The 25,522-nt window shown below is 36.6% G+C and overlaps 2 protein-coding genes across 2 annotated transcripts in view; one reads left to right on the forward strand and one right to left on the reverse strand.

Moving 5' to 3' along the window:
• cdi (serine/threonine kinase) overlaps nt 1-25,522 on the forward strand; it is a 103,666-nt gene that overhangs the window by 56,533 nt on the left and 21,611 nt on the right. The gene's annotated exons all lie outside the window — the stretch shown is intronic.
• On the reverse strand, nt 22,231-23,572 carry LOC149904787 (uncharacterized). Its single transcript, XM_090106888.1, has one exon. It carries the CDS (start codon nt 23,301-23,303, stop codon nt 22,380-22,382), a length of 924 nt encoding a protein of 307 aa, XP_089963014.1. The 5' UTR covers nt 23,304-23,572; the 3' UTR covers nt 22,231-22,379.

A 25,522-nucleotide genomic window follows, 5' to 3' on the forward strand; every position in this document is an offset into this window, starting at 1 on the left:
TTAGTCTTATAACTTTGGGGTCTGAAAAATAGATGTTAGCTAATTCTAAATATAAATACTAATAGGCACCAGAATTTCATGAGGATCGGTCCAGCTGTTATATAGAAAAGTAGATTTATATTTTGATATTAATAACATGATTTCTCCTAGACTAATGCACTAACATTCAGTTGGCAAAGCGATAAAATTAACAGTCAAGAGAAATTATTCGACACTATTTGAACGTATGTCTGATGGTCCGGGAGCCAGCAGCAGATTTTATGACCAAGTTCCTCTCAAGCGGTAATTAGTAAAATGCATCAAAGTATAGTATTATGAAGCCTCGTGAACGTCAGCTGGAGCTCGGTTGGGGGGAAGAGCGGTTGTAGCCTCCCGTATCAGCTGACGGTTTTTCCACCAAGATACAGCCAGCTGACATATATATTTATCCACAGTTACATATAAGCTATCATCAGGTAAATTTTTGTTTGAGAGGAAATAACGGAAAATAAATTTTTCTTTAAATTTAACTTTCATGTTCGAGACACCAGCTGACGTATAATACACCATGTTGTAACCAGCTGACTATTTTTTTTCGTTGAGATATTGGGTTAGCTACAATTTGACAAATTTTTAGCTGAGAGGAAATGAATGAATGAATGTATTTTTTTTCCTATGTGCGTGGGAGGCTACAACCGCTCACCCCCCCAACCGAGCGCCAGCTGACGTTCACGAGGCTTTATAATACTATACTCTCATGCGTCTGACGAATTATCTCTTGAGAGGAAATAGTTAACCAAATTTGCACCTGGCTCCCTAACCATGAGGATCGTAAAGAAAATCATATTTAACACGATTTACACCAACTGCGTATTGCGTTGTAAATTAGCGGGATATTGCTCGTCAATCATCCTAAAACATCATAAGAATGAATATGAATAATATATTCTGAACCGTTATATTTTAGATAGATTTATTTAACTAACGACATACCTCTAGGTCTAGGTAAAAGTATATGACCATAAACGATTTATTTGTATTAATCTTCAAGTTACATATACTTTATAGTAGTTGTTACGTACGCGGTGTAGGAACCTATACGTATCCTATCCGTTACCTTATGGATAAAACAGAGTGATTGGTTTTTTTACCAATTCAATTATAAAAAAGTTAGAAAACTCACTTTAAAAAAATGTGTGTCGACTAGCTTTAATTTGTCGTCTGCTTGAACCGCAACATATGCAGTCAGGGTCACTACCCACTTCAATAAATTATTATCGATTTCAAAATTGCTCTTTTATTATTATAACATCGTTTTAAGTGTACCATGAGTCCATGAATCAATGATAACTGATCATTTACGACGTTCCTAGTGAAATATCTAATTTCTGTATTTGCAATATTCAAACAATATGCAAAACAATAAGTGGGTAACCTGTTATGCTACAAAGTAACAAATTGTTCTCCTAATCAAGGACGAATATAATTACTTTACCGAATTTTAATCAAATATCGTCGGTTGGTAATATCGCGTAGGACATAGGAAAAGTATCGAATTCAAGTATTGATTGAATTTTTTGGTCATTAAATTAATTGAACTCCTGCAGCCTAATAGCAATTTACCTTTCATATTTTACCTGAATTATTAATACCTATTACCTGGAAATAATTTTCTTATCCCTACTAATATTATAAATGCGAAAGTAACTCTGTCTGTCTGTTCCGCTTTCCCGCTTAAACATCTTAACCGATTTTGATGAAATTTGGCACAGACAATCTTTAGACCCTGAGAAAGAACATAATATGCTACCTTTTATCAAAACACCACGCGGGCGAAGCCCCGGGCGGAAGCTAGTTTACAATAAATTCTTAACTCGTTAAACATTCCATTGACAGTACGAAGCAAAAATGTCAGATAAATATTGAGGTGGCATTAGATTTATCGAACATGTAACTCGCACGCGCGTCTTTTTTATACTTATTTATTTTATACATCAGGTTGTTATGCAAATGCGACATGAAGTTCGAGTTTTAAACGGGTCAGTTATTTATGTTTACACACAAAACTCGTTTGGATTCAGTAATGGATATTACCTGAGTTTCGTGGGTGCGTAGGTGTAAGGCGCCAACGACGCCTTCGCACTTAATCATTGCGTTATAGTCGTAATACGATAGAATGCATCGTATATTGTGATATAGGCGTGATTACAGACGCACGTAATATTGCTAAACACTGTTTAATATATGGTACTTTATTTTGTATAAAAATTGCGTAGATATTAAAGTTAATCAAAATGTTGTAGGTGAGGGAAACACAAATATGCAGCACGACTCGCGAAGTAGTAAGAACCTATCGAAAAGTTTTTCGATAGGTTCTTACTACTTCAAGGGTTTCAAATTTTAATGTAGAAGGACGGATAATTTGATTAATTCTTTTAATACCATCAGCTGATATGTTTAGCAGACGGATTTATAAATCTTATCTTTACCGATAGTGTTTTCAAATTCCCAATCCACTTATGCATCGTGATTTATAAGAAAGTATTACAATTATAATTTATAACGAATCCGATTAATTTGTGAGTCAAATGATAACTCACTCACATCAACTCACATAGTACTACAAACTATGTTTCTTAGTATTATTATGCAATGAGTATTTTAAAGAGGAAATTGTTGACAGGATATGAACCCATTCACTATCTGCTCACACTATGTGTTGAATTATGCTAATGTATAGTTACAATGTACATGCGTTGTGGAAGTTGAAGACGATTCAATAAATTATCGGATTTGTATTTTAAATAGTAATTATATACTATTTGTATACGGGTGACGAATTTAAATGGTTTTTTACTTTGATTAAAATATTTTTAAACGTACTATATGGGCTTGGAATCATTCTCGGATAAAAATTACACTAGGTATGTTTCTACACCGTTTATAAAAATGATGCTATTATATCCATTTAAGTTCTTCCCTAGCAACAAAGCTTCATGCAATGACCCTCTGAACCGGCAACAAATTACGGAATTAGCCCCAGGATCTTATCAAAGCAGAGTCAGAATTTAGTCTTGTGTTACACATTAGTGTTCATCCCGCTCCAGTGAGCAAGGGAAACTGGCTCCGTTGATCTCACAATCACGTCTGTTGGTAATTAGCTGGGAGCGGTAATAACCTTCGCCATGTGCTTGAAAAGTATAAGAATATATGTTCATAGGGATTTATAGGGGTTAAATTTGATTGCTATAAGTTTCTAGATGTTTCAAGAATCAGCTACAGGTCTATTAATTTTAAGACCATAAGGTGGTTAGGTGGTGGTGGTCCTACGGTCTTTGCAATGAAAAAAAGGCAACGCAGGACTTAATACCATATTAATAAGTGTAGCCTCTAACTGGAATCTTAATCCCAAAACGTTCAAGATTACCAATGTCGAACGTTTCTCGAAAAATCTTTATTCGCATTTTATCGGTTAGTAGCTTACTTCCCGCGGCATCGCCCGCTTTGTCTAAAACCTAATAAATTATATACTAAAACCTTCCTCTTGAATCACTCTATCTATTAAAAAAAACCGCATCAAAATCCGTTGCTTAGTTTTAAAGATTTAAGCATACAAAGGGACATAGGGACAGAGAAAGCGACTTTGTTTTATACTATGTAGTGATGAGTTTCCGTTTTGTCTTTTCACGAAATTAATGTTATTCCTAATCCCGACTTAATGCATTTAATACATTATAAACCAATTACAACGTTTAAATTCTTAAGTGCATTGTATAATTACATACATATTTTCCTAATAATTAGTTGACGTTATTTAAAGCGTGATTGAAGCGCCTCTTTAATCCAAGAGCATGTCGGACGTCAGTTTTTTATCGAGCCTTTTGTCATATCCGCTTAGGAATATTTTGTTGTTTACACGGAACTATGTCCACAAGGAGGAAGAAATTAAAACCGTTTCCTCTACGCTTGAATTTGTATGGCACAGTTGTGTATAATTTTCTAATTGCACTGTAGTTACTGTGGCTTGAATATGCAGACGTTAATAATGTTTTAATTTGTGGTCGTTGCACCAATATGCTAGTAAGTTGGAAGTTGCCACAATTAGTTATTCGCTGCGCTGCAGGTAACCTGAAGACGAAGTGTAGTTCATAATTCAAAATTAATTATCTCACTTAATTTAAATTCAAGTATGAACTCCTAGCATTTGGCTAGACGTTTAATTTAATCAGTCAAGACGTGAGGTTCCAACTATTCATATGTCTTGATTATAATATAGTACACTATATTGCGTACTTTGTCTGGTTTAATCCATCAGTCCCCGGAATCACAGACACAATAGATAATCTATTGTGTCGCGCCCCGATCGGGGCGCTCGGTGGTCAATGGGCTAAGTTTATTTTTGTCACAATCAAACCAATTTCATAACAATGCCCCAGCCTTAAATTGGTGTAAGGCTACCGGCCTACCGCGCATCGAGTGGGAGGTGGCGGCGTTACCAAAGTATTTCTTACGACACGGCCGTGGGTGCAAAGGGAAGTTGCATCAGATAGATACCGTAGGTCTACAGTCTACTGTATACCGTCCCTGCATCGTAAACAATGAACGCCTACGATGTTATATCTGGGTAACGACCGATGCGACCACGGCGATTGTAAATTCCGACATCTTTATCTAGCCGGATTATGCTTTACTACGTCTCCATTAAAGTTAGTACGTGTCAGTTCGGATCCTGTGGATATCTATTGTCGATAAATAATAGTTTTCTTTTCTTGTATTTGACATAAATTAAGAAGTCTTTGGATGCCCTAAAATATTCAATACCTTTCGATAGATTATGCTATTTGAAATATGAAACTAAACAGTGTAATATCTAAACAATCCATCAATTTCCATCACAACTCCAATCCAACAAATTTCTAACTCTAACTTCGCCGAAACTTGTAAAAAAATTATTCAAAAGTTGAGCCTCCATAACCGACCGTTCAATCATTGTCGGCGTTGCAAATCTCCCCACATTCGGAACAAAGACTCTCGCACCCTCTGAATTATTGAAATTGGAGCGAGTGCTTTCTGACGCATTGTTGTCGTTATGATGAGTGCGGGACCGGCATATGGAATTTATGGGCCTAATGCCCGCTACATATTAATTGTTGAATCAAGGATTTCCGACAGGGTATTTTTGAGTATTTGAATCGGTATGTAGTGTGAAAGAGTTCTGGTGTAGTACCAATGTAAATATAGCTGTAGGCTCTAAGCAATCCTGCTATTGAATGTTTAAAAAATTTATTGATACTACCTATTAAAGAACATGCGATATGATGAATTGCGTGATGCGTCGTTGGTCCTGAGAATGCTATTTTTAATTTTGATTAATTAGTGATTGTATTAAAACAATCATAGTTATAGGTCTCAATGTAATATCATAGTAATATTCAATTGTTCCTAATTTATTTATTTTTTATTTTTACAGGTAAGACTCCTACTTCTTCCGGGTACCTATGGGTTGTAAGTAAAACTATGAGTATAAACGACAGCTTTTGATTATGCCGACAGCTTCCACGCTTCCATCAACGCCACAAAATATATAATTTAAATCAACGTCACATAACAGTAAAAAATAAAGAGTTCAGTAAAGATATAATTAAACGCTTATTAATAAGTGATTTATGAAGAGTGTAACAGCGCCGGCGCGGGTGCAGACACACGTGTCGTTGTACTTGGCACGCATGCATTATTACATGTATGGATGTAGATTTTACGTTGAGCATTTTTTGCATTAGATGATTAATTGCCTTGACACACAGCTTTCATAGATTTAGAGAAACGTTAAAAGAATGCAATCTTTAAAAGTATCCTCACTTTTGGTTGCTACTGAATTTCCAAATACCCAAAATAAGCAATTGCATCATTAAGTGGCAGCATCATCTAGACATGGATTGAAGAAGAGAAGATAATATACTTTCACCATAATAAAATGCCAAAATCAATAACGATTATAGCAACTACTACCTACTTATAAGTTACTTAATGAAATCTTCGCAATAAAAATATCATTTCTCACGTAATTTCTACGCGTGTACATCCACATAAATCTTCAGTACAGCATACGTAACGCAACTCGTAAGTAGCCAAGAGGCAGAAACAAGGCTGAAACTAAGAAGTGACTGCACAGTGCAGTCTACACACATTCACGGATCGCCGGCTTCCTTATTTATAGCGCTCATAAGCCGGTGGCATCTCGTACGCTCATTCCTCGAGTTCTTTACGTGTTTCGTAACGGGCCCTTTTTCAATTCTGCTGTTTCTATGGTAGAAAAGATTGATTTCCTTCATCTATTTATCCAAATGTATGTAAAGCTGAAGAGTCTGTTATTTCAAGGCGCTAAGCACAGGAAGAATTGGTCCAATTTGTTAATTGGACTATAGGATAGGCTATAAAATTTTACGCTGAGACTAGCTACTATAAAATATTAGAGTTTATTATTCAGTGTGAATGATTGCATTTCCTTCTATTTGTGAAATTCGTTTAGCTTCACTAACTTTACGATCTTTTAACACCCTCAGTACAAAGGCAGAAGACAGGCCAATAATGGAAAAGTTAGTTTAATCTGGAACACGTTTGCAACTGCCAAACTTTCTCTAAGCCACTTATAGATTGGGATTCCGAAACTTTGCTGTTTTGTGTTAAGTGTTGAGTATCGTTGTAATTGAACCGATGATAAATGCTCTAATTCTATTTGAAATTCTAATGGAGTGTGTTTTATATATATTGATTTACTGTATCCGTATAACGTATGCACTCAGTTTAAAGAGAACTAATTGAAGTAGAACTATCAATTACGCAAAGTTTGAAACATGCCAACCCTTGTTATAAATTTTCTCAACCAGCGTAGTAAAATAGTATGCACTTGTAAGTTTTCACTCACCATTCTATGCACATGTGCAAACATGTTTTTTTAGCTCGTTGTTGAATGTAATGACGTCAACGGTAATCTCTTTTGTGAACCCGTGTGACTTTTCGAATAGAGTTTGTTGGTACTTGGACTTTTAACAATGTGTAATTGGGTTGTCTAACGAACCTTGGAAAATGTTATGAAAATTATGCAACCCTCTGCATGCAATTTTTTTAATGAAAAAGGAGCACACCGCTTCTTCAAAACGAATGTAGGTTTAATGAACAAATACGTCGTTAATATAAAGGCATTTCATTTTAAATTCATTTAAAATGTTTTAAAGTCGTCGCTTATAACTAAATCGACAACTTTGCTTGACTTCAACAAACTCTAAATGAGTTTTAATTAAATTCTCTTTCAAGATTGAAAACTGTTTTGCTAAATGAAATACCGTATCAGGTAGACGGGAACGGTTTTAAACAGGAGTTTTAAAAGGTCCTGTTTATTTCTCGTCTGTGCCTTTCAAATAATATTGACATTTCAAAGCCTCTTTGTGTTCATTCAAATTGAACGCTAAGTCAATTTACTCATTCACCTCTCAATCCATTGAGACCGATGAAATCGAGAGTGCGCTCGAATCAATCAATGCAGGTATTGTTTACAGCATTTGTTTGTTGTTAAACAAAACACTGTTTACAAAAGATTCGATGATGCTTTTGTTGGCTGCGCCGTCAAATGATCAGTCATTATTGCGTCACCCGAATTCTTGGCTAATCATAGATTATTATTTGAGTTACTGATATCGGGATTGTTGTGTGGCGTAACGTGGCTTTTGTTATCGTTGAGTATGTTTGTGTGTAATTATCGGCTATTGTTTTTTAAGCCTTTTTAATTGCATTGATAAATAGGCGTACAGCGACTGGTTTATTGAATTATAATGGCTAATCGGCGTACGTAGGTTGACGTAATGAAGTGTGCAATCTTCAAGTGGTTCTATATCGATCGGTTATAAGTCGTTTCTTTTTCTTCGACAATAATTATCTTTAAGTGGAAAACAATCTTATTGTACAGTGATTTATTGTAATGTATTTCAATCTTTCATTAACCCAAATAATAGTGCCAATTCGATTGTTCTTATTAAGCAGATATTTCGTCTAGTTTTAATGTTGCCAAAAATGTGTTTACTGTATATAAATTATAAACACTTCTGTAACTCGCTCTGAATCTCCCAAGCAGTTTATTTCTGTTCGGTTTATTTTACTGTTGTTAACTGTTTCCTTTCAGATTTATTTTTGGTTTCTTGCAGTCCACTTTTACTTTGCTTCAACATAATTAAAATCAATATTTTTATATGTTTGATGATAAATGGAATGGAGAAACGATGATAGTTCTAATTTTAAAATGATTATTAATTTGTCGTTATGTTTTATTTATTTTATTTTATTTTATTTTTCATTTCAGAACCAAAGACACATATACATATTATCACAATACTCTGCCAAACTGTAAAAGAGTTTGTTGATGTTTAATATTATGGTGTAAAAATTAAGACAGTGCGCGCACGAGCAACTTTGTCTCCGCAACTATTTTGTCTCCGCAACTATTTTGTCTCTCCCACCTATGGGCTAGTATGAAAGTGCGCGCACGTAGCGACGCAACTCTCCATACAAATTGATGGGAGAGACAAAATAGTTGCGGAGACAAAGTTGCTCGTGCGCGCTAGCTCTTACTTATTTGAAAATTTTGGAACCTCAAAATGTATGTCGCTTTTTCATTTTGAAATATTTACTACTATTTTTGTTTAATTATTACGTATATTAAACCAATGCCACATTATATAACTGTTCCAATTGCCAATCCATACTTCCATCTAGCCCGGTTAATTACAATAGTTAATTATCGGCGTTGATTAACTAACGCAAAAGCTTGTAACATTAATTAGAAATAATTCTAGATTAGTGTCACTGAAAGGCATCCGTGTGGGCCGGCATATCGCACGATACAGTCTACACTACATTATCAACGCTCTAGATAGCAAACTCAAAATATTTGGACTCCGACGTGTGACCCAGTTAGTGGGACGCATTAAAACAATATTAGCAAAGTTTTATGATAATACATTCACCTAGCTATTGTTTAAGCGTCTTGTTCGGTATGTAGTACGAGTAAATGAATTTTAGAAGCTGTATCCGATTTTGCCTTGGTCTTAATCGTTGGTAACTAAGTGGTGTATTTTGAAGTAGCCAAGTATTTTAATTGTTTGGACACAGTCAGAAAATAATGTTTAAAGGAGAAAAAACTCAGTATTCAAGCCTAAACACAATATTTTGTTGGAAAATACAGTTATACAGTTGGATTCATTCACAAAAAGAAGTCAAGAGATAGTTCATAGCAAATTCTTATTAATTTTCTTAAAATAGTTTTTGGTATTGAACAAATTTCGTAAGTATAAAATACAAGTTCCCCCTGGGATCCTTTGAAACGTCTGATTTTCGAAGTTCTTTTTTACTAGCGACAAGATCTTTTCAACTTTTTCGGGACTAGGGGAAGTTGCTGACAAAGGCCCTTTTATTTTTTACATGAAAATAAATTTGCATTTCGTTAATTTCGTCTGAGCAACTAATCATGGTTCTATTGTCTTTTTGTCATGAATTCATAATTATGCTGTTAGGAAATTATCAGATACTGACGAGGGAGAAAAGATTAAGCAGGTAACATTATTATTATAATTGACTATGGTAGACCTAATTTTTTACTTGTCTAATGGTTACAGTATTATAGCAAAGCAGGAAAACTACACAGACAGTTGAACGAAACAGACGTGTACTTGCTCAATAAATAATGGACCTCAATTTGCGATTCGACTTACTAATCAATATCGAAACATATTATTAACAACATGATCAGCGCAGATATACGGCTGATGACTTCAACCTCTGCACAGACAATCAAATCAATTACTCGATTAGTTTTCTTATAATCGATATCGAAACGGCCTTGGTTCGAATTCCCGGACAGTTAGTGTTACCGGTATCTATATTGCTGTCTTGTTACCGTTCCGCTGAAATTAGCCTTGGCAATACGTGTGGTTCTTGTAACGGTCCACCAGAAGGCAATTGCATCTTCCATTGATTGTAAATTCGTTTTGAATTTTGCAAGAGTTATCGGAAACCGACTGCGGTCTCTAGGTTGATTGAGATCCTGTCGGATTATAAAGTGTAATTGATTATATTTTAATAGTATTACTAACGGTATCTTGGACTTCTGCGTGCTCTTTAACCTATCAAAGAAAATGTTACGAAACAAAACCCAGTTAATATAATTGAGGAATCTGAGATCGTTCTTGTCTATCCTCTTTATAGCGTGATAAATGACTCCCTTTATTGGCCTTATACGGGTCGTAAAAATAAAAGGGACAATTTTCTGTGAGTGGCATTAAAATGAATTTGTTATTTCTGTTCCGCTACAATCGTATGCAATCGTTCATAATTCTTGGTACATCTATCCTTCAGAAAATATTATTTTATACAGTTCAGAATTTTAAACAATTTGCTTCAAATTAAATAAATCACAGTCAGAAGAAGAAAATTCTTAAAATAATTTTAATATAAATTATTTCAAGATTTTTTTTTTATATCGCGTACAAATTTCTGTACGTTCTCCACCTAATGATCACTAAAAAATTGAACAAAATATGTAAAGAGAAGTAGGTACAAATAGAATATTCACTGTTGCTAACTTGTCGTAAAAACTGTTCATGTTTATTAGTAACCCCAAGCTGATAGCATTTTAAAACATTGGTTAACCAAACCTCTTTTAACTTTCAATGGCTCTTCGTAAACTATTTCAGCTTTTATGACTTGTGATTAAACATACTTAGCTAGTTGCTTTTATGTGATACATTAAATAAATAATTACGTATAATGTTTCTGATGTTAATAATTTCCGATTTGTATTAAATTCAGACATAGATTTTTAATGTTTTTGTTCATATTTAGGTAACTTTGAATAGAAATGAAACATTATAAAAACTAATCATACAAAATAGGTACATATAATAATTTAAGTAACAGAATTTCATACAACTCTAAATTATTGATAGTGCCGTGTGCGTACCTACGAGTATAATATGGCGAGAGAAGCTTTGCCGACAAAGTATGTTTATAAGCGTATTAAACCTTAATAAACTACGGTTTTCCAACATCACAGAGGAAAAGAGAAATCGATATTAATAAAGCTTCATTTTTATGAGAGAGAAAGAGAAGTAAGTGTATCGTAAATATTGAGCTAATATCAGATTGAACAAAATCCGCCATGAAAATAGAATTAAATCCATTAAATGTAAACAAATTGCATTGTCAATAAACTAAACTCAAAGTAATGCGATGGCATTATTCTTTCGTTCATTGCATTTCAAGCCTTACATTTATGGAATAAGGTTGATTTTGGTCTGTTAAGTGAATACGGTCGGTCGGTGCAAAACGAATTCCTTGCGTACGCGCAGAATTCTCTTTTAAAGTGGAATGCGTGTCTATTACGGTAAGGTGGCGGAGATGCCGTCAGAATGGAAAATTGGCAACGGGATCGTCTGAAGTATTGCCTTACTTAAATGACTACTTATACTTACTATAAATAATTTATGTACAAGCCAAGAATGCACGAGAGTGCTGAGTACCCACTGAATGACTTAGGACGGCAATGGATAAATTTACGAAAAGCGAATTACAAGTACCCAAGGCTAAATCATTGATGATTGATAATAATTGATATCATATGGCATATGCACTTGCATAATGTTTATAGATGTTGTAAGTTATTATAAAATAATAAGGTATTTAGATGCGACGAAAAGCTTATACGTACTTGTTTATAATTCTCGTACTTAAAAATGTCTTGATGATCATTATATGGACCATTATAAATAATTAAACTTATCAGTTTATCACAATAGCTTTCATCACACACAATCCGTGTCATATTTGAAAAATTAATACTTTTAACGATAGATAATATCTGTGCTAGTTTTGATAACATTTTTTAGTTTAAGTTCTTAGAAGATTCTTATTACGCTAAAAACGGATATTGCCAACTCGTCGAATTTGCTCAATCGCATAAACGGTATTAAAACTTTAATTTACGGGTTATCTGAAACCCAATTAGCTGTATACGCAACGGAAGGCAGCGGACCATATGTTTCTTGTAGATCTAATTAAATCCTAGCCTCCATCTGAGTGCGTTTGGTGAAATAACATTCCATTGGTCAAATTAATTAATGGTACAGTCACGACTCACTGCAAATCTTAGCGCCCGACTCCATCCGAATTAATAAGCCGCGCTGAATGCCACATTTCTGGGTTACACTCAAATAGCATAGCAAATTTCTTAAGTTCTTTTTTTTATATGCAACACGCTAGGCATTTACGGTATATGCAATTCGTTTTACGACCCACATAACCTTCGAGAAACGATTAAGAGATGATTTGAACATTCAAATTTTAAGCATACCTACATTGTTGCGTCACACGTCACGATATATTTCATATCATATTCGCGTATAGTCTAATCTTCTGACTTATCTCAGTGTTGTATATTTCTCCGAATTGAATAAACTCAAAGGTCAGATCTTCAAAAGGTGACAAAGGAAATGAAAATAAAGCGTGTACACGTACAACTCTCTCCGTATCGAAAGTAATTCGACCAAAAACTTGAGCGGAGCTCGGCAAAAGAAAATGTATCTATAGAGTCGTAGTTACGCTTAATCAATTCGCAACGAAAATTACTCGGTGTTGAGATTATCTGCAGACGCGATGGAATGCATCTAGATGGTCGGCGAATATCAAGCGGCTAAGGAGTATGTTTCGATGAAACGTTTAAATATTTAGCAAGGTGCATAAAAAGTGCATCGGCGACGCCATGTTGAATGCCTGTATTTTTAGTTGGACGAGAATAACCGAACTGTGCCGTCGCTTTTATATCACCTTTGTACGTTAGCGGAAGAATATCCCTCGTGATATAATGGTCTAGACGCTGTATTCGGAATATTCGTGACTCGCGGCCCGCTACGGTTTTGGACGTGAATAAATATCCGCGATGACAGATAGAGTAAAATACGGTCGCAATTTATCTGAGAATGGAGCTTATGTTTGCGGTAGTCGCTAGATTGTCGCTGTCTACGTGCATATCGTTGATGCTTCATTTTATAGCTTTATTTCGCTTTAGAAATAGAATTATTTTTACGTACAATGTATAACAAGGAAAAGTCGGGAATAAACACAACGATAGCAGAATATCAACGGTTTATACCAGAAAATAGAGATAGATATTCTTCACAAGCTACTTGACATGATTCAATGACAATTCATAATTTAATATATTTTCAGTCAACAGTTCCAAACATAGCTAATTCTTAAGGCCCTTCGCTCATGGAGCTACTCAAAAAGAACTAGTCACAAACTCAAATTACTAACGAGTTGCCTGAGCGTCACAGCCCATACATGTTCTATGGAGATTCGCACACGACGCGACTAGTTACTAACTGGTGAGTAACGCGTTAGCAACAAATCACGCGCGACGCGCCGTGCCGGTCTCCACGCTACTGGTTTCCCGAGTTTCTTTGTTTTTTATGATAAAAATGAACGAGCAAATAACAGAAGTGACTGAAACCTTATAACTTGAGTAGCGTTGTATGCGAGATACAATTTGTAACTGGTTTGTAATCGTAATTACTGATTAGTTCAGTCATTTTTGAGTAGCTAGTATTGTATCTCGCATACAAAGCTACTCAAGTTATAAGGTTTCAGTCACTTCTGTTATTTGCTCGTTCATTTTTATCATAAAAAACAAAGAAACTCGGGAAACCAGTAGCGTGGAGACCGGCACGACGTGTCGCGCGAGATTGGTTGCTAACGCGTTACTGACCAGTTAGTAACTAGTCGCGTCGTGTGCGAATCTCCATAGAACATGTATGGGCTGTAACGCTCAGGCAACTCGTTAGTAATTTGAGTTTGAAACTAGTTCTTTTTGAGTAGCTCCATGAGCGAAGGGCCTTAGGCGTGGCGTAGCGTGGCGTGGCGTGGCGTAGCGTGGAGACCGGCACGACGCGTCGCGCGTGATTTGTTGCTAACGCGTTACTTACCAGTTAGTAACCAGTCGCGTCGTGTGCGAATCTCTATAGAACATGTATGGGCTGTGGCCTGTGACGCTCAGGCAACTCGTTAGTAATTTGAGTTTGTGACTAGTTCTTTTTGAGTAGCTCCATGAGCGAAGGGCCTTAATGAAATAACTATTCAAATAGTTTCTTCAAAGACACGAAGCGACAGCTCCCGAGTCCTTTGTCTCCAAATTCAAGACTCAGCATTCGTATAATTGCCCGTTTTCGAGTGGCTCATTCAACGTTCCAAGGATCTCGAAGTTATTTCAATCGACTCAGTCATCTTCGCCGCTAAACGTGAATTGGTTGAAAGAAAAACTTGACGAATTTGCTCTGCCGCGCATTGATGTGACTAATAAAAATTGGCTGGAAAAAGGTGAACTGCCATGAATTGAATTAAGAAACGTGTTTAGAGACGTGATTGTTTATTTATTTACACGCTTTATATTAGCTTCACCTGTATGTTTGTTTGTTTGTAACCGACTTCTTTGGGCGCGATTTTGACCCACTTTAAACGGCCAGATTTCGTTCAAACTTTGTAGATTTATTGAGGACCGATGACAATACACTAATTTGATAAAATTTTCTATTTTTTAGTTCGGTTTTCTATAAAAAGCGTGTTTTTTAGTTTTTTTAAACTATTATTATTGTTATTGAATAAGCAAAGTATTAGTTTTAAATGTCCATTTTGTGTACTGATTTATCCAACCATGAATCCAAGTTACACTTGTTTCTGAGCCCATGTATTTCTTTCACAAAAGTAACTGCTCTTTCTTTTCAAATCTTCGTCTTAATTGACAGCAAATTTGCGTACCTCAAAATGTACATTCAATTCCATAGATCGTGTTTAAGCTAAGACGATAAAAATGTATTGTTAGTTACCACAGGTCGACCTGCGCACCGTGAGAGCGTTATCAGCGATCACGACCCGATGCCCGTTAGCCGGTCGAGGCTTATCGACTTGTATCGGACCTTTCTTGTGCTGGATGAATTGCAAATTGTTATGGGTTTGGGCGATAGTTGAATGTGTTTGGGTAGTGAAGCTTGTGGTAAGGGGAATTTTCGTTTTTTGGTATTGTGATTTGTGTTTGATGAGCGATGTGATGATGGGTTTCATATACATTGTACATACGGTTGAGTTTCTGTTGTTTACACTCTTTCTAATGAGTTTCATATGCGATAGTTAGGAGATAGTTGAGCTGAATTCCAACAGTGAAAAAATTAACTTATTAGAATATGAAAAATAATTGTTCATAAAAATTTACAAATCACAATACAATTGACAGTCTTATATTTATATTTAACATTATTTACGATAGAAAAAAGCAAGTTATTTCAAAGCTTTACTGGGTACTCCATTTGAAAAGTAAGATTAGAGAAATAGGTTTCAGGGGTTAACGAACTATTTATCTCTACTTGATGAAATGTTTATATAGTATAGTGATTGACACAAATCTTTTTATCTGGATTATATAAAATTTCGAATGACTGCTTACGCAGGAAAAGGTATTAGGTATTACTTCTTAATAAAATACAAAAGAATATTAGTATACCGAGATGGACAACATTTTTTTACGGACGAAGCTGGGGTGGCTAGTATACTATAATTCGATATCCAATCATTATTAATATCGATAAAAGTCACAACACCCTTCTCAATATATCATGATAGATAACATTGACGATCTACCACAGAGACCTCCCACTTTGGGCAATAAATCAGGGATAATATTTAAATAAACTATAACTGATAACGCTATCTCGCAAGAAATATTTTCAGGGATAATAGATTACAAATATAGCATTGTTGTTTATTACGTTTTTGTTGGCTTGTTGTTCTTTGTAATATCCTTTTTAATATCCATTATAAGCCTTATCTTATAACTTATAAATACCTCGTAGTTAATTGAAAAATAACGATTCAGGTTTAGAAGAGTAAAAATGTTCTGAACAAATTGTAATTGAATAAAAAAATAAACAATTGGTACGAAAGCAATATTATTGCAGGTGGATGGCATGAGTGATAAGAAACATTGTCTTATCGCTGACGCAGGCCGTCGTCGATATCTCGCTAAAAATAGCACTTGATTACTTTTCGAGTCAAGTTAAGTTTATTTTGTTAAAATTAAACGTCTAGAAATTAAATCTAAGTATACTTCAAAATTGAATTGTTTTCGTAATGTTTAAAACGATTTTATCTTACTCTGATTGTTGATAACATCGGGGGAAATTAAATCTATATAAAAATCAAGTATGTAAGTAAATAAAATATAACATTCACGTTAAGTAAGACGCAAGAACATTACATACAATTAATTTAAAGATAATTTGCCAAAATTGGTACAATGCCAGTCTGGTTTAGGTTATACAATAATTTTAAATATTTTACTGACATAATAAAATATACTTCTCTCTCTCTCTCTCTTCAGCCTTTCTCCGTCCACTGTTGGACATAGGCCTCTCCTAAGGCACGCCATTTGGCTCGGTCTTCAGCTGTTCGCCGCCATTCTGTACCAGCAATCTTGCGTATATCGTCGCTCCACCTTGCTACAGGGCGTCCTACACTACGTTTGCCGAGTCGCGGTCTCCACTCTACAACGCGTTTGCCCCAACGGTTATCCGTTCGGCGACAAATGTGGCCAGCCCACTGCCACTTCAGCCTGCTAATTCGCTGAGCTATGTCGGTAACCTTTGTTCTCTGGCGAATGACTTCGTTTCGGATTTGATCCCGCAGAGAAATACCGAGCATAGCTCTCTCCATAGCACGCTGAGCGACTTTAAGTTGGTGGACTAGCCGCACTGTGAGTGTCCACGTCTCGGCTCCGTATGTCATGACAGGTAGGACGCACTGATTGAAGACTTTTGTCTTTAGGCATTGTGGGATTGACGATAATAAGACCCCACGCAGTTTCCCAAACGCTGCCCACCCTAATTGTACTCTCCTGCTAATTTCTTTCTCAAAGTTGTTCTTACCTAGTTGTAGCGTTTGCCCTAGGTATACATATTCTGGAACAACTTCAAGAATGACTCCCTGAGTAGTGATCGGCTCCGGTGTAATGCGATCGTTGATCATGATCTTAGTCTTATCAGTGTTCATGCGGAGACCGATTCGTTGGGAGGATTCAGCAAGGTCATTCAGCATAAGTTGAAGTTCCTGCAGCGATTCAGCCATGATGACGATATCATCAGCAAATCGCAAGTGTGAGGTTTTATTGCCATTGATGTTTACGCCTCTTTCTGTCCAGTTCAGCGTCTTAAACATATCCTCTAACGCGGTAGTGAACAGTTTCGGTGAGATAACATCACCCTGCCTCACTCCTCGCCGTAGAGGGATATGGTTAGTTTGCTGATTTTGGATTTGGACAGTTAGTGTAGCAGCATTGTAGAGAGATCTCAACACTTGTATATATCGCCAGTCAACTTGACATCGCTGCAAGGATTCCAAAACAGACCAGGTCTCGATGCAGTCAAAAGCCTTCTCATAGTCCACAAAAGCAATGCACAGGGGCTGATTGTACTCCTCTGTCTTCTGCACAATCTGCCGCACTGTGAAGATGTGGTCTAAGGTGCTATAACCACTTCGAAACCCGGCCTGCTCCGGAGGCTGAAATTCATCGAGGCGGCGCGCAAGGCGGTTTGTGATTACCCTAGAAAACAACTTATAGACGTGGCTCAAAAGCGATATAGGTCTGTAGTTTTTCAAAAGGGTTTTATTGCCCTTTTTGAAAAATAATATGACAATGCTTTTGCTCCACGTCTGCGGAGTTCTCCCGGTGAAGAGCACAGAATTAAAAAGATCAACTAGTTCTTTAAGTATCGGAGCTCCACCTGCTTTAAGGAGCTCTGTTGTTATTCCATCCTCACCTGAGGCCTTTCCGTTTTTAAGTTGTCCGAGAGCCAACTCGATCTCGTGGAGACTTATATCTGGCAGATCTTCTGTATAATGACGTGTCAAGGTGGCTCTCGGGTCTTGACTGCAGGTGGACTCAGGCTGCGGTGCATGCGAAGCGTATAAACGGCTATAGAAATCTTCAACTTCGGAGAGAATCTCTGGCTTCGATGTAACGACGCTCCCCATGGATGTTGTTAACTTTGTCAAGTGGCTTCTATTGAGTTTTCGAGCGAATACTTTCGAGCCTCGATTTTCCTCGATTGCTTTTTTAATTGCAATGGTGTTGGAGCATCTGAGGTCGTATCGTACCATCTTGCTGATTCTCTTATTTAGAGCCCGTTGTTCTGACAAAGTTAGCGGTGGGTTTTCACGTCGTTGTTTCATCAATTCCAAAGTCCCCTCCGAGAGTTTTGATTTTCTGCCAGTGCGCAATCTTTTGAAGAAGGCTGCTCCTTCCCGCCTAAGTATATCAACAGTTTGTTCGAGTCTTTGGTCAACATCGTCTGTGGTTTCCAGAGCTGCAAAGCGATTTTCCAGTTTTAGCTGAAACTCGGGCTCCGCATCAGTTTGGATTTTGTTGGGCCGAAGTGTCGACTTCATCAAACGATAGCGTTCAAGATTGCAATTGATATTCAGAGAGCCTCTTAGATACCTGTGATCACTGCCGGTTTTAATCCTTGTGATCACAGAGACATCCCTGAATAATAATAATAAAAATAAAAATAAAATAAATCTTTATTTCACCTTTAGATTATACAAAATTGAATATGAGGCTCTGGTTCTCTTGCTAGGCATAGCCTGTGTTAAGAGAGCCAGTCCCTTCCCTTGATACATCTTGGTCTTGTTAAAGGTAAAAATGAAAATTTATACAATGGCAAAATTTAAAATAAAAATAAAAATAAAAGGGAGAATAGCCAACTCTGTGAATGTGTGCTGTGTGTGTTTGTGTGTGTGTTTGCGTGTGTGTATGTGTATGTATGTGTGTGAGTGTGGGTGGATGTGTGTGAATGTGTGTGTGTGTTTTATTTATTTGAGTAACGAGTGAACGTGTTGTGTAGTAGGTATAATTGCGGTGAGTTACATTAAGAATAATTTATTTAACTTGTGAGATAAGGAGATTTTCTAAGCCATCGTAATCATATTCGTCTAGCCATGATAAAACTGTTTTCTTAAAGGTGTTCCTATTTAGCTTTTTTACATTAATTTTATTGTTCAATTTGTTGTATATACGAGGAGCTAGTACTCTGTATGATTTGTTAGCAAATTTACTTTTAATAGCAGGTACAGGGCATCGATCTATCCGTTTATTCGCTACTTGAAGCGTAGGTACAGTATTAATATGGTATCTCTGGAGAATATTTAAGAAATATAATTTGCGGACACTAAGCACCTGTGCTTCTTTGAGAACTGCAGTGGTAGGACATCTAAATGGAAGTTTCAAGGCAACTTTAATAAGGCAACGTTGTGCTCGTTCCACTTGTATTAAATGCGTTTTTGCCATACCGCCCCAAGTGCATATGCAGTAGCGAAGCAAACTTTCGCACAACGCTTTGTAGGCCAGAATCAAGATGTTCTTGTTGGCAACAGCATTAAGTGACTTAAAAATATACACCAGGCGCCGCATTTTAGTCGCTAGGTAATTCGCTTGCGGTATCCATCTTAGGTTATGGTCTATTTGAATGCCTAGATATTTACAGTGCTCTACACGCGTTAAGTTTATACAAGCACAACTACTGGTATAGTGATGATGTCTGTTACACGGATAGGTATGTAATTTAATATTAAAATCACTAGTAGGCAATCCAGGTTTTGTTTTTGCGAAACAGATAAGATTTGATTTTCTTATGTTGAGCGATAGAAGGTTGTCCTCAAGCCATCTAGATGTCGCCGCCAATCCTGCCTCTGTAGCTATTTTGACGTCACGCCAGTTTCTGTGGTGGAATAGGATGACAGTGTCGTCGGCGAACATAGTAATGTCAGCGTTGGGTATCTGCATCATGCACAGTGGGTTAATGTAGATCAAAAATAAGATTGGCGCGATCGTACTTCCTTGAGGGATACCGTACCGAGAGCTAGTTGCCTCGTTGCTAACACGCTGTGATCTGTCAGTAAGATAGTCCTGGAACCAGTTCAAGACCACTCCTCTGATTCCAATATTTTGCAATTTAGCAATGAGGATTCTAGACGACACGGTATCAAACGCCTTTTGGAGATCTAAAAATATTCCCAGGCACTTCTCACCACGATCCAGATATGTAGTTATAAGTTCGGTAAGTCTTAGCGTCGCATCCTCAGTTGAGACTCCAGAACGGAAACCAAACTGGTGTCGTGAGATTATATTATTTATATTTAGGAAGTCGATCAGTCTTTTGGTAACAACTTTTTCTAAAATTTTAGAAATACTGGGTAGTAAGGAGATCGGTCGGTAATTGGAAGGTTCTGTAGCAGTACCCGACTTGAAAATTGGTACTATTACTGATTTTTTTAAAGACGAAGGAAAAATTCCAGAGCTCATACTAAGATTGCATAAAAAGGTTATTGGGTCAACTAGAATTTGAGAGAACTTTTGTAGTATATGAGAAGTCAAACCGTCCCACCCCGGCGAACTACTCTTTTTCATTGAGTGAATGATCTTATTAACTTCATATGAGTCTGTTGGTATTAAAGCCATGGAGTGGAGCGGCCCGTCCTTACTTGTCGCGTTTCTGGAAAGTTCGTCCTCTGTTTTATCAATAGAATTTAAAATTTTGTTTGCTAAATCCTGCCCTACCCCAGTGAAGAACTTGTTAACAATATCAAGAGACTCAACCGCATTTGTATTGTTACATAATAAATTATTAGAAGTTGCCGTTTTTTTGTTCATATTGCAAATTTCTTTTATCGTATTCCAAGTGTTTTTGATATTCCGATTATTAGAAAGTAACTGATTTCTATAATATTGATTTTTTTGTGTCTTAATGATTCTGTTGCACGTATTCCTATAGCGTAAATAATTCAAATGCATAATTTCATTCTTCGGTTGTTTTTTAAGTTTTTTATGCATTGCGTCTCTTTTTCTAATAGATCTCAATATTGCAGGTGTGATCCAGGGTTTCAGAATTCGTTTATTTTTAGGTATTGTTTTATTTATAGAGCTTGCAACTATAGAATCTTTAATACAATTTAAAAGTATATTTGTTGCTAGGTTTACATCCGTCATATCATAAAAGTTAAATTTCAACCAAGGCTTTTCATTTAGTTTATCACCGAGTATTTTCATGTCAATGTTGCACTTACTGTTATTATGGATTTGGTTGGATATTTTTGTTTCTTCAATAAAGAGAACTATGGGCTTGTGATCAGTCAATTCAGGCAATACAACAGTTTGAAAAGGTTTTGAGGTTTTTATCATAAAGTGGTCTAAACAGGCATTTTTACGAGTTGGTAAGTTGATTCCTTCAATTAAACCGTGCATTGCAATAATATTCAGATAGTCGTTTGTGTGGTTACTTTTAAGTTCGTTAATTGTGTCAAGGTTCATATCCCCGGTGAGTATGATTTCTTTAGATTTAATATTTTGTAGTATTGTGTCTAATGAATGAAGGTAAGGTGAGGCGTTGGAAAAACTGGGCGGTCTATAGGAACAAACGATGCTGCAGGTACCATTAATAGTTAATACGAGGCAGTTGCCTTCTACCATGTGCGGTTCATGGCACATAGTATTCAAACCTCTCCTTACATAGGCCACAATACCGTCGTTTTGGTTTAAGCTGTGTTGTGAGTAGAACATATCGTACTGGTCAATTGTCGGTGGCGTACTGTCAGCATTCGTCCAGCACTCGGTGAGCACGACGACGTCCAGTTGCATATCCATAGCGCTAATGTGAGCTATTAATTGGTCGAAGTTACAGTTTATACTTCGTATATTAGCTGTTAGTATGGTGAAGCCTCGCTTGGTATGCCATTTGAGCACATAACGGCATTCTGAATATGTATCGACATTTACACATGTTGGTTTTATATAATTATCCAGATCCGAATTAATATTGTTAACTAAGACATTGAATGTAAAAATAATATAAGATAAATGACTCTAAAGTAAATGAAAACACGTAAGTTTTATTAAGAATAAACGTTTGATATAATTCGTGGAAGAATGAAAAAATTAGAATTTTAAACGCCTGGCACGTTCTTGGAGAAATATATGTGTTTGTACGTATTTGATAAATGATAATTTGTAGGCGCAAGAAATTTAAATAGCAACCTCTAGTAAACGTAATAAATTGTAATTGTGTATAATTAATAAAGTTGTGGTGTGAAGTAATAGTATTGTATAATTTCTGTATGCGTTTAATTTGTGTTTTGTGTGAGTTGGGGTGATAGGAGTTGGCTTTTATTAAATAAATTATAACTATTTTATTGACATGGTGTAACATAAACAATGAAAATGTGAAAGAATTGTTAGCAACAATGAGAACAAACACTAGTCATATATCTCTTTTGATTTGTCTGAGTTGGTCTTCATTTTTTATTAGTATATGCGGTGATCCTTCTTTTTGGCGTAGATAGATTCTTCCATTTGACATCCAACAAAAAGCGTATGATTCAGATTTTGCGAATTCCCTTGCACAGTAGAACATGCGTCTGTCTACTGGGGTCAGATAGTCCGATACAAAAGCTGGAGAAGGCTGCCCCTCGAAGCCGAAATGATTGGTATTAATTTTAGGACTTCCCGTCTTCTTATTGAATTTCTTGATAGCATCCAACACTTTGTCCTTGGACTGGGTATCAGTAAACTCCACAATTACAGGTGAGTCATGGGCTTCTTTCCGGCTTGGAAGGCGAAAGACATCGCGTATGTTTGAATACAGAGATTGTAGTGAAAGGCTGTTGAGTAAGTGTTCTGCGTTTACAAATAAGTCGTTCTTTCTTTCATTTACCTTTTTAGGCAACTTCCTTATTTCTATGCTTGTTTTTCGGTTGCCTCGCTCCAGATTGTTCATCCTATCTTCTATGGTATTTAGTCTAATATCTATATTCTTTGATTCATTTTTTATCACCTTTATTTGATCATGTAAGTCTTCTATTTTATCAGATAAAAAGTTTATGGACACCTCGATGTCCTTATTAGTATTTTTAACCGATATTATGTTTTTATCTAGTTCGGAAATAGTTTTTTCCAGCTTATCCAGGCGACAATTTTGATTATTTGACAATTTGTTGAACATTTCAAGGAGCATGTCATGCATTTCTGACTTGAATATTGCAAACTCGTTCTTTTCATCGCCTGATAATCGTCTCCTTTTTTCGCATCTTAGCGTAATATTCGAGTCAAAGGCGCCTTCCTCTGAATTCAAATTTAATTGTGGCGCCGAAAGCGTTTTATTTGCATGTGGAGGTGAATGATACATGATATGATAAAATTGTTTTGTCGTTATAGCCGATTCAATGTAGAACGTGAGAAAAAAAAAACAAATAAATCAGAAGGTAGGAAAGAAATTCTTCGATCAGTACTTCTCTTTCGCTCGCGTTGCGTACAGGCAGTTGTCAAAGCTTCACTGGCACACGTGTTGTTTGCAACTTGAGTGGTGAGTAAATGCTTCGAGTGTTAGCGGGATGTAATGATGATAGTACTCACTGGATAACTGCGGTACCATGGGAACACGTAGCGAGGAGATTATATTGTAAGTTGTTCGAACTTATGCTTCCTTATTATTTACAGTGGAATTGTTTTAATTAAATTCAGAATTGAAAGGTAGTACACACGTCCGTACGTCTCTGCGATCGCCGAGGGAAAGGGAAATGGGAATGAATATTCGCTTTTTGTCTGTTATGATGAAGTCGATTTCATTTTTTGTCTGTCCATCAGGGCTTTGCCACGTCCACTTCCTTTGAGTCTTCTTCTTGAAGAAGGAATTCATTAAGAATAGTCCCTCTTTTTCTAGGAAGTTGACTAACATATGGCCCCTTTGGTTCCTAGATCCAAAACCATGCGGCCCAATCACAAATTCATTGCAATTTTGTACTCCCACTTTTGCGTTAAAATCACCCATGACAACATTAAAGTGGGCCTTCTTGGTGTTATGTAGAGCCTTTGAGATGTCTTCATAGAAGCTTTCAACATCTTCGTCCAAGTATGTCGATGTCGGTGCGTAAACCTGTATAACTTTAAGGCTATATCGCTTAGTAAGCTTAACTATCAGGTACGCTACCCTAGATGACACACTGGATATCTCTACAATATTGTCAAGGAGGACTCTATTGACCAAAAACCCAATTCCACCTTCGGAACGACGATCTCCTTCTCTGTAATACATTAGATGGCCCGATTCAAGTGTTATGGTATCCTCTCCCTCTCTTCGGATTTCACATAGCCCAAGAATATGCCACTTAATGTGTTTAAGCTCCTCTTCAAGCTGAATTAGATGTTCGTCAAGCCGTAGCGTGCGTCCGTTATACGTTGCAAGGGTCAGTTGGATTTGGCGGCCTACCGTAGCCCGGGGATTCTTCGCACCCCCTGTTCTACCGTTACCACGACCGCCGCCGTAGCCGGGAATAGTAGAACTACCGGGAACTGGGGGCCGTGGTTGAATTTGACAAGCCATTGGAGGTAAATGCCCATAGTCGCCACGCTGGGCATGCGGGTTGGCGACCGCAGAGCATAGCCTTTTCTCACCGGTGATGCTGCTGCCCATTACCGGCGTAACCTATTTAACTATGCCACTTTTTGGATGGTTATACCGCCATCAATCGGTCGTCAGAGCCTCGTCCGTTGATTAACAGGATGCACCACGTGAAGGTGAGGTTGACTTTTGGAGCACTGAGGTGTTGTTGTGCTCCCTTACATCCCAAAAATATACTTATCTGAAATATATGATACAGAGCATACATAATATTTTGTTACATTATATAATAAAGTTTAGCAACTCAATATTTCCTTAATATGTTATACATGAGCTCAATTGTAATTTTAAGTTTAACAATAGAAATTTGCGTTACCACGCTAATGAGAGTGTCAGCCATGGCTTGTTTGTTTTCGTGTTTATATTGCTAAGTAGTTGAGTACTCAAGTATAAAGTGAATATGTGGTAGAGTGCATTGTAGCATCTTGGATTGGCTCCAACAGCTAGCTGACCGATATCGCTCTTTATGCGGCGAAAACAAACTGATAAATTTTGTTTATTTATATCTTGATGCATAGTTATTATTCAACACCCGAGCATCTCTGCTATTGCGGGATTGTGAAATGACTGCGCCAAAATACATTTGTATGATAAGTTTATTGTTATATAAGTTGTATAATTTTGTGTATTTTCTAGTCTAGATTATATGTTATAGTAAATAGTTGCTCGTTTTGCATTTTATAATTTTACTAGCGGTGCCCCGCGACTTTATGCGTATTACTCCGCTCCTGTGGGATCGCACCATACCGTGATTATGTTATATATAGCATATACCCTCCCGGATAAATGGGCTATCTAACACTGAAATTATTTTCCAAACAAACTCTACAGTTTTAAAATATTGATATAGATCATGTCATGTTGTGCTTTTTAATATTAAGTAGTTGCCTGTTTTGCATTTTATAATATTATTATAGAATGCGTTTCTTTTATGCACGCTTTATTCA

This window comes from Colias eurytheme, chromosome 11, assembly GCF_061535395.1.
Source record: "Colias eurytheme isolate Ceu_HAF_F1 chromosome 11, ilColEury1 Martin Lab GWU primary, whole genome shotgun sequence".
Classification (NCBI taxonomy): domain Eukaryota; kingdom Metazoa; phylum Arthropoda; class Insecta; order Lepidoptera; family Pieridae; genus Colias; species Colias eurytheme.

Coding starts and splice junctions, on each gene's coding strand:
- LOC149904787 (XM_090106888.1), bottom strand. CDS start 23,303: ATGTATCATTCACCTCCACATGCAAATAAAACGCTTTCGGCGCCACAA.